The 9473-nt window shown below is 51.3% G+C and overlaps 2 protein-coding genes across 2 annotated transcripts in view; both read right to left on the bottom strand.

The window, feature by feature from the left end:
• LOC128267900 (uncharacterized) overlaps positions 1-2979 on the bottom strand; it is a 7879-nt gene extending 4900 nt beyond the window's left edge. The window contains exon 1 of the mRNA XM_053004853.1: positions 2713-2979. The gene's annotated coding sequence lies outside the window, so the exon portion shown is untranslated. The remainder of the gene's footprint in view (positions 1-2712) is intronic.
• A 3052-nt stretch (positions 2980-6031) lies between these two features.
• On the bottom strand, positions 6032-8354 carry LOC128277771 (cytosolic endo-beta-N-acetylglucosaminidase). Its single transcript, XM_053016296.1, has 2 exons — positions 6470-8354; positions 6032-6336 (listed from the first exon to the last, which is right to left on the bottom strand). The coding sequence occupies exons 1-2, from the start codon at positions 8068-8070 to the stop codon at positions 6114-6116; spliced, it is 1824 nt and encodes a 607-aa protein (XP_052872256.1). The 5' UTR covers positions 8071-8354; the 3' UTR covers positions 6032-6113.
• Positions 8355-9473: the final 1119 nt, after the last annotated feature.

The raw sequence follows: 9473 nt of genomic DNA, 5'->3' as shown, positions 1-9473 counted from the left end.
TGCCAGCTTCAACTCCATACTCCATACTCCAACAATTCGAACTTTAATTCAATGCTTTTTGCCATTTTCAAAATGCTCTTGACACGGTGCATTGCCCTGATGAAAGAGGATGTTTTTGAAAGAGTTTACAACTGGGTCTGTTTTCACGAACTTTCTCTTTCAGTTGATCTAAAAGGTGACAACAACAGTCTAAATTTATTGTTTCACCAGTTTGCAAGTAATTCGCTAACAAAATACCTTTCGCATCCCACAAACCTGATGCTAACACCTTTTTGGGTGATTACTGGACACGAACTCGTTTCGCAGCCAAAGCACGAGGTTCACACCATTCTTTAACGTATTGTTTTGATTCAGGATCATGGTGATAGAGCCAAGTCTTATCCACAGTGATGATTCAATGCACAAAATCCACTTTATCCTTTCGAAAAGCTCAAAATGTTGCCGAGAAACTTGCATTCGATTGCGTTTTTGTTCCATTTTCAGCGAATGCGGCACCCATTTTGGAAACAGCTTTCTCAAACCCAATACTGCACTCAAAATAATGGTTATACTGCTCAATAGGATGGCTAGGCCTTATACTAAATCTATTTCAGTAATTCGGCGATGTTTCAATACGATATCCTGTTTTTTTGTGCAATTTCAGGTGTTGTGTCTGTTTTTTGACGTTTTTGACATGGATCGTCTCAAAGCTACTACGACCACGTTTAAACTCAGAAACCCCCCTTTTAACCCCCTAATTAAAGGCGAAGAGTTCTTTTACACTTCCTTACTCATCACTCATAATTTTCCTTTGCTTTTAAACCTCCCAAAAATGAAAATTCAATCACTGCACGATACTTGATTTTTTCCATTGTAAAAAATACTGTGACATGTCGATACTTTTTCAAATGAAATTTCACATACGTTCATATGAAGATTGTACCAATATAACAAAAACTAAAATTAGGCTTCTAGCAGTGCCCTCTGGTATCGAACGTCAAAACTTAGTATACACACTTCAGTATACACACTTCACCCTAGTAGTAGCCCGCGCTGTCGTTCGTGTCTCCAGTGTCCATCGATTGTGCCAGTGTCCTCCCGTTGAAGCTGAGGTACATCTCCTGCGTCCGGTTAGACCGGACCGGTTAGTTGGAAAATCGCGAAAGCGAAAGCCCCCGCAAACTACTTGCTTCCCCAACCGAACTGTGGAAAGAAAAAGGTCGGAAAAGCCCGGCCACGGGTCCAGTCCACGGGGCACGGGGAAATTGGGCGCGCGCGCGAGAGAGATTGGGCGGCCAGGGCACGCCAACAACAGGAAGCAAACAGAAAAAAAACCGAGAAAACACAATCAAGCACAACAAACCGAAATAAAAAAGTGAAACGAGATGAACCATCGCCGCCGCCGTCGCCGCCTCCGCGAGCTGTTCCGGCAGGGCAGTTTCTCCCCGGAGCAGCTTCTCAATTTCTCGGTGCGGGGGGAAGCAGTTGGGGCCGCCTGTTAATGATTATTGGGAGAGTTTGATTTGAGCCAACAAATACACATAGGCCTCTAAAACAAAACAACGTCCGACATGGGGTGCTGCGTTGGACGGAGGATCTCGCGACTGCCATGAAGTGTTTTTAAACTACAGATTAGTTGACTTTTAAAACGTCTGGAACTTCGTTCTGGAAATTGTAAACATTTAGTAAAAGCTTTAAGCCCGGTCCACACGTAACGATTTGACTGCTACTTTAGTCTGCGCAGATCAAAGTTGTTATCGGATCGTAGCAATCTGTGGAGTGTCCACACGCTACGATTTCATTATGATTTGCATCGCAAACCCGATACGTTGTGCTCACTTATCGATCACAGTGTCGAGGAAATGGCTTTTAAAGCGAAGCAATGATTAAATCTCGATAAATTCCGTAAAAAACTCGTGCATCAACATGCCAACATGTCAAACCACCATCAACACACGTTGACATGTGTGGAAATTGGACAGATATTAATGATCGCCTGCTGTAATTGTCTAAAACTGCGGCGATGGCCAACAAGGACAAAAGTCGGTGCAATTTCGCTGTCCATTTCGTTACGATTTGTCTGTGCGATGCGATTGCACAGACTAAAGTAGCAGTCAAATCGTTACGTGTGGACCGGGCTTTAGACATTTACAAAATTGGACGAATTGGGAAATACAGTAAAAACTTTTTCCGTAAGTACTGGCGATATTTTGCGCCAGACCCCCCCCCCCCCCCCCCTTCCCTTCCCTTCGGATCATCGGAATCCAAATACTGTGGATGAATAACCAAGGATGCAAAGGATGCCCCAATCCTGCGTGTGTGTGTTTGTGCGGCCGCGGCAAAAGTTAAAGCCACTGGGCGGAAGTAGCGAAAGTGGCCGTGCAGTAGTCGTCTCCGTCGTCGTCGCCGTCCTCATAGGGAAACGCCGGCCGGGTCCTTGAGACGCGACCCCCTGGGTGCGGGGTTGAGGCGGGTGGCAATGTTTTCACGTCTATGAGATCACCACAATCAACAGGTCGCGCTGAATCGCACGCAACACTGCTCCGCTTGGCGCACGACTGGCTCCGGGGGAAACCTGTTCTTGTGGTAACTTTAGCCTCCGCTCGAACCCCTGCCCGGCACATCACTTCACACACAGTCTGGGCACTTGGCACCGGGCCTAATCAAGGACTCAGATTCGACATGATTGAAGTTGCTGACGGTTGCTTGATGATGCTGCGCCACTCATCTCACCTTCACTGTGTGTGCCCTCACGAGCCGCTTCACGGCCGCAGCACGGCACCACAAACACGCACACACACACACACACACGCACAGAGTCAGGAACGCCAGGAATGCGCGAGTGTCAGGTGTCGGCGCCAGGTTGAGTGGAAACACACGGGCACCACGCGTTAAACGGTTGCGAAAAACACGCGCGACAGAGAGAGAAACGGAGAGAGAGAACGAGAGAGAGAGAGTGAGACGGGTGTAGGACAGGGGACAAGGAGACAGTTGCGCGGTGGCGATGACCGTCTGCCTCGAGGAGCGGCTGGCCGTAAACTAACTTCCCGAGCTGCCCGAAAACTCAGCGAAACTGTGAGGTTTCTCCGTGCGGGCGCGCACACAGGGTGGTGTCCCATGGCCACCACCACCAGCAGCATCGCCGACCATTCCACCGACCGCACTATGGGACTACGTGTCCATTCGTTTCACGCCGGTTCATCCGCCCTCTCCTTTTCTCTCTAAGCTCTGCGCCGCCAACAGGCAGACGAAAAAGCTACGGGCGACGGGCATGCGGAATGCGCATCACCAAGGTCGAGGGAACCATGTCGAACCAGATAACCTATCCAACCAGTGCCGCACGCCGCAAGGCTCTATCCTGTCTACTGTGGCTTAAAAATGGTGTCCAACCGAATGGCGCCGAATTCTACGCGATTCGACGCGCTCTTCTACTTGTATGCCAATTTTGACCTACCATCATGGGAGTCCCATAGTGCAGTCGTCTGCGCAGCAGCAGTCTCTGCGATGTCTCTCTGCGATGCGGACGATCGCTTCTCTCGTTCAACATCTTCAATCTCTCTCTCCGTCTCTCCCTCCCTTATTGCTTCTTTTTTAAGTCACTTTCTTTTTCGCTTGACGCGCGCCTGTCGCTTACGTGTATGCGCGCCGCAGGGCTATGGCCCCCCAGGGGGGACCGAAGTTGCGTGTAGTTGCGTGTGAAGACCTCGTTTGAGTTGCAATGGTAAAAAAATGGGAATGGTTTAACAGAAGCATCTCGCGCTGGGCGCACAGGACGATGGCTGCCCACCCACCTGTAGGAGGACGTAATAAGCGATCGGCCGGCCAGCACAGGCACCTTACAGCAGTGGCTACGGTATATCCTAGCCGTGGAACGGCGGCGAGCGACGGGTGAGAGTGAAAGTACCTTGCTCTCCAGACCACCGGGGCCGGGCAGAGAGATTGCAGATAACCGGCGGCCAACGAAACGGAGAGTGAGCACAGGGATAGGGCGACCAGGGACCCTCACCTGCCACGGCGCTGGAGTTAAAATAAGCAAAACAAAAAGGAAAACGAAAAAAAACTGAACGGTAACAGAAACTGAAGCCCCGAACAGGCTCTTGGTGGGTCTTGGTGGGCTCTCGTCACTGCTCACCCCACTCGCGCGACTCAATACAGACTATAGTAGCAGCGGGGTAGTAGCACAGCCTGCGCGCCTAAGAACCTAAGAAATGTCCCCAGTCCAATCCATTCCGTTCGAATGCGCGGCGAGTCCGGACGAGTTTCTCACCGTGTGCTAATTGTTTCGGTTTTCGCACTCGCACCAGCACTGATCGCCAAAACAAACAGCGCGAACCTCCCACTTGCGCGGCAACGAAATCGAAAGACTGCAACCGCGAAGCGGAATGGAAAGCGACGAACCCAAGCGTTTTTCTTTTCTTGGCGTATGTCAACAGTACCCAGCATTGCGTCAATTATTCTTCGATTGCTCTCTCTCTCTCTCTCTGTCTCTCTCTCTCTCTCACTCCCTCTCTCTTTCTCCTTCTCTTTCTCCCTCTCCTTTTCTCTCATTCTCGCCTTCCAAACATCTCTCATTATTCCGCCAAACCGCACTCGATCAGGATATAGCTTTGCTGGATGGTGCTAAATAGCAGAGCACGCACGCACGCACGCACGCACGCACGCACGCGTGCAGAACGAAATTGCTTATCTTTGCCAAGCCAAGTCTAATGCCAAGAGCTGGCAGCATTAACTCTTTACAAAAAATGATGCTCCACCAACCTTACATGTTTTCGGGTGAAACAATCGAACTTTTAAGCAACAATGCTACTTGCGTCGAAGTACCGCAGGTGCTGCGGAGTCCAGAGATGCCTCCGTCAAAACAAATATGTGGCAGATCCGCCTGCTTCCCTGCTAGCGCCGAAAGCGAAAGAGAAAGTCGAGAGAGGCAGTTGGACTACTTTTTCGTTAGCCCTCGGCGCCCACTGCTGTTGACTCCCGCGGTCCGTTCGCGTCAAAACGGTGGAGAGAACCCAGCCGGCCAGCCAGCCAGCCAGCCAGCCAGCGATGGGACACTCCGTGCCGTGCCCATCTTTGGCGCTGGGAGAGGTTTGGCGCCGCGATCATCATTATCCTTAACGAGAGGCGGCGCGCACTCGTTTTGGGATGTCGGCCAGCAAAGCGCCACATTTGAAGAAGAAAGAAAGCTCGAGTGCGCGAGTAGGGTAGCCCCTTTAGAATGCAACGTACTAGATCCACCAAATCAGCGGCACCTAGCGCGGGAGAGAGCGCGTGTGTGAGGTTGACATCCGGTTCGACGGTTTGCGGTGCGTAGCGTATGCGCGAACGCCCGCCTTATCCGGAACGGAATCCGGAACAAAGCCAAAACCATTCGGGGGCGCTGTAAAAAAAAACCCCGACACCAAGGGGTAATCGAGACGGATATGGGTGGAAAGAAAGTTCATAGCTATGCAGCGCCGGCTACTCAGCACTCGCCTCCCCCCGGACGGCAGCCCCTGGACGTGTCACTCGAGAGGCGGAATCTCTCTACACTGGTGGTTCTGTTTTCTCCATTTGCCCCTCGCGATGTCGGCGTCGCCATCCCGTCACAGATTAGCAGGCCGCTTCCAGATGAGGTAGTGCGGCATGGATGCGGACGTGGGGGGAAGCTAGATGTTTTTCCTTACCATTCCGGTCGTGTTGTGGCATCTCCGGTCTCCGGGCTTGGAAAACGGCTAAACCTGTTCCATCCATCCAAAACGACGTTTACGGCCTGTAACGTAACACACAAAAACACACCGGACACAAGCTTGACGACAGCGCTTATGGGCCGATGAGTAGTTTACCGATCGATCGGGCTAGGTGTTCACCGAAGAGCCGGTTCACAAAATTGCTTCTATTCTTGGCTGAAGCTCTCATTTACTACAAATTGCGGTCCATTTTGCGGTCGTCAACTAACAAAAGCCTCAGGACAGTAGGAGCCGGGTGAGACAATTATGGAAGGGAAACGAGAAAGAGCGAGAGAGAGAGAGCAGCAATTCATCTGCAGCATGCTGTGAAGCATGCATAACTTTATTGATTCAAACCAGGTTTCCCAGCGGCAACAGATGCGCTGGGTTCATAAGGCACAAACATCGCTGACGCGAAATAACCTTTGGTTAAATAATATCCGACTCACTGTCGCTGGCGAACGAAAATGCGGTCCGCTGAGGAATCTGATGGCGATGGGCCGGGAAGCCTGCCTGTAAATTGATGGCACCGAGCAGGGCATAGTCAGTTGCTTGCGCCGTCGCGGATTTAGTCAGTTTGATGCCGATGTCGACGAATCGAGCGTCCCAGTCCTGGGCCTGCTGCAATAGCTCCGCCGAGAGATAGTAGTATCTGCGGCATCCAGACGGGAGATGAACCATATACGAGAGGGTGCAAAGATAGAGAGAGAGAAATTGTGAGAGAAAGTGAACGAGAGAGAGAGAGAGAGAGAGAGAGAGAAAGAGAGAGTGAAACGAGTGTCTACCTGATCTCCCACCCGTTAATGCTGTCGGCGAGCGGTAGTTGCGGTTTGGCGCCGAGTTTCAGCAGCTGCAGCATCTGCTCCTTCTCCAGTGGTATGGCGCGCATTTCGTTCCACCGATTGGTGACGTGGCAGTCCAGGCCGCCGCACACGATTCGCAGACAATCGTGGCGCTGGGTGTGGTACGCTTTCAGCACCAGCGCCAGTTCGGTGTCGCCCGGTTCGTTGCGCCGGAACGCGTAACTTACGATCAGGTCCGAGATGCAGGGAAAATCGCAGGCAAACAGTCGCTTGTCATGCTCTTCGTTGCGCAGCTTCAAACAGGAGCCCCCGTCCAGCGCACCCTCGAAATGGTGCGTCCAGTGTGACAGCGCATCGTTCCGGAGCTCGTACTCGAGCGGCGGCGTGTACGGGATGGTTGGCTGGAAGCTTTGCTTGCCCAGATTGAACCAGCACTGATCGGACTGAGTCTTTCCCAGCCGGTTGTAGAACTTGCCCGAACCGAGACAGAACGAGCTGTAGAACGGCAGCTGCGTCGGACCGCGTACGTACAGGTAGCGCCAAAGCAGATTCCAGAAGCGATCGTTAGTCTCCAGAAACCGCACGTTCCGGTCGTCCGGCTCGAGCTGGGCCTGCTTCGAGTTCGCTTCGAGCGACTCGAACGTCCATCCCGGTGCGAACAGCGCCACCGAGAACGGGAAGCTGAGCACCTCTTCGAGCGTGGCGTTCGTGTCCATCTGGGCCTTCTTGCTCCGCCCGAACACATCGATACCGACGAATACCTGCAGCCGGCGCTCCGGAAAGTAGCGGGCGATAAAGTTCTCGGTACGTTCGAGGTGCGACCGTGTCCAGGCGTAGTTGAGGAAGATCCCGTCGCACGACAGCATGAAGAGATCGTTGTGCGTGTTCACCTCGTTCTGCCAATCGAGCTGACCGTCCTTGGTGATGGAATCGTACCAGATCACCATACTGCCGGGAATCGCCTCGTGGCAGCGTTCCGTCAGCAGCCGCACAAAGTCACACAGCAGCGGAATCTTGGCCGCGTCCAACCGGCACTCGATGTTGAGTAGCCAGCCGTCAAACTGGCACACCCGCGAGACGTGCACCAGGGCCTCCACCACCCGGCGCATGAACTCCTCCGACTGGAGGATGTCGTGCATCAGCTGCACGTTGCCGGCCTCCACGATGATCGTGCCGATCACTTTGACGCCGTTCTTGTGCGCACAGTTGAGCCACTGAAGCGTTGGAATGGTGACGAACTTGTGGCTGAAGTAGCAGAAGATGTCAATCGCCGCCCAATTGTAGAACCGATAATCGACCCACTGGCCCTCGCCCTGCACGCCATTGATGTACTTGTCGTTCAGGTAGTTGCCCTTAAAGTCGTGACACAGCAGCACCTGCGGCCGGGACTGGTTTGCTACGTACTCGACCGGACCAGCGTCGAAGTCGATCACCTGGTACCGTTCGCCCAGGTTGCGGGACTGCGAACGCGGTGCTATCGGTTCGACGAGATTTTTCCAAAGGTGCGGTTGAATATTGAACTCTAGCAGAGCCTCAAGGGTCGGTATTGGTTTGCAAACGGAGTATTCTGAATCGAGTGACATCCTGTTCACGACTACTGGTGCGATGCGTTCATCCGCCGTCACGCCCAAGAAGGAACGAACACTGGAACCAACCCAGGCCACGCTATCGAGTGCGATAACGCAATCGGGTGCGGTGTGACCTAGTTAAAAAAAAAATTGCCTCGTTTCTACTGTACACTGGGAACCAGCTGTAGCATGCTTGTGTGCGTTTGTGCGTCCACTTTATATCGCACAGCTGTTCCGGCCACGTTACGTGGGAGGCTCGGGGCGCTTCCTTTCACTCTTTGTTGCTACTTGAAGAAACGTGCTGCTATCGTGCTGATAAACATGGAACGAAAATGAATACTTTTATTTTAATATGAAAAAAAAACAGGCAAACATTGTCCACATATAGCACGCTGGTGCTCGATATGTGTGTAGCAGCGCACTTCATTGACTGCACTTTCTTCGTGACTGTGTTCCTGTAAGTGTGCTTGACCGCAAAATATTGTGACTTCGTTTAATTTTCCTATGGATCTGCGATGCTGACAACGATAGCAGCTAGCGGCGGCGTTCGGGATAAGAGGCCGTAGGAAACAATTTCAAGAACGAACAAACGCGGATCCGTATCCTCTCACATGATCACTATCAACGACCGCTGCACAATCTGCCTAAGATCTGCCAGTTTGTGTAGTGAGATTCGATCGGTAAATTGTGCATGCAGCTCCGGGTTGGATAAGAAAAAAGCTTTTCTCGTGTAGTCGCAGTAGCCGTATAGTTGACAACTGAGTCCCTTAGGCAAAACACAGTAGAGGAATTTGTTATTCTATCGCTAAACCGGTGTGCCCTCTACCAAACCAAGGAATGATGATAGTGACGTGTAGCAAGCACTAGCATTATTCAAATTTGGCGAACGCGAAAAAACACAGCTAAAAATTGCACGTTCAATAGCACGATGCCTAAACTTTGCCGGGGCACCTAACTCTGAGCAGTTTGCCTAATGTGGAATCCATTAAAGGATCACACGAAAACACTACTATATTGTTTTACCTGTTTTTGCCACACGTACGCTCGATTGTTTAATACCATCGGAGCAGTCATGTTTGAATTAAAGAAATGAAAGAAATGTTTTTATTTACTATATTAATGACAGCCGTTGAATGACAGCTGGTCGAGGCTGACAGATAGTAAGTATAGGAACAATCCACAATCGATGGTAATGAATTCTACACAGCGTTTGCCGAGTTCAAAGTTGAACAAAACGGTTGATTATCGTTTGGTTGATTTTAGGTTGCTGAACTTAGGAGAATGATTTGGGTACGACAAGGGGTCACCATCGTCCTCAGGGAATATTGCGAAGACACGCTTTGGTCATGTTGCATCGGCAGCACGCGCCGAAGAAAACAACTAACCTCAATGAGTGATTTCACTAAACGAAGCTACAA

This window comes from Anopheles cruzii, chromosome X (genome assembly GCF_943734635.1).
Source record: "Anopheles cruzii chromosome X, idAnoCruzAS_RS32_06, whole genome shotgun sequence".
In the NCBI taxonomy this organism is placed as follows: Eukaryota; Metazoa; Arthropoda; class Insecta; order Diptera; family Culicidae; genus Anopheles; species Anopheles cruzii.
This window is presented reverse-complemented; position numbering and strand designations above follow the sequence as displayed.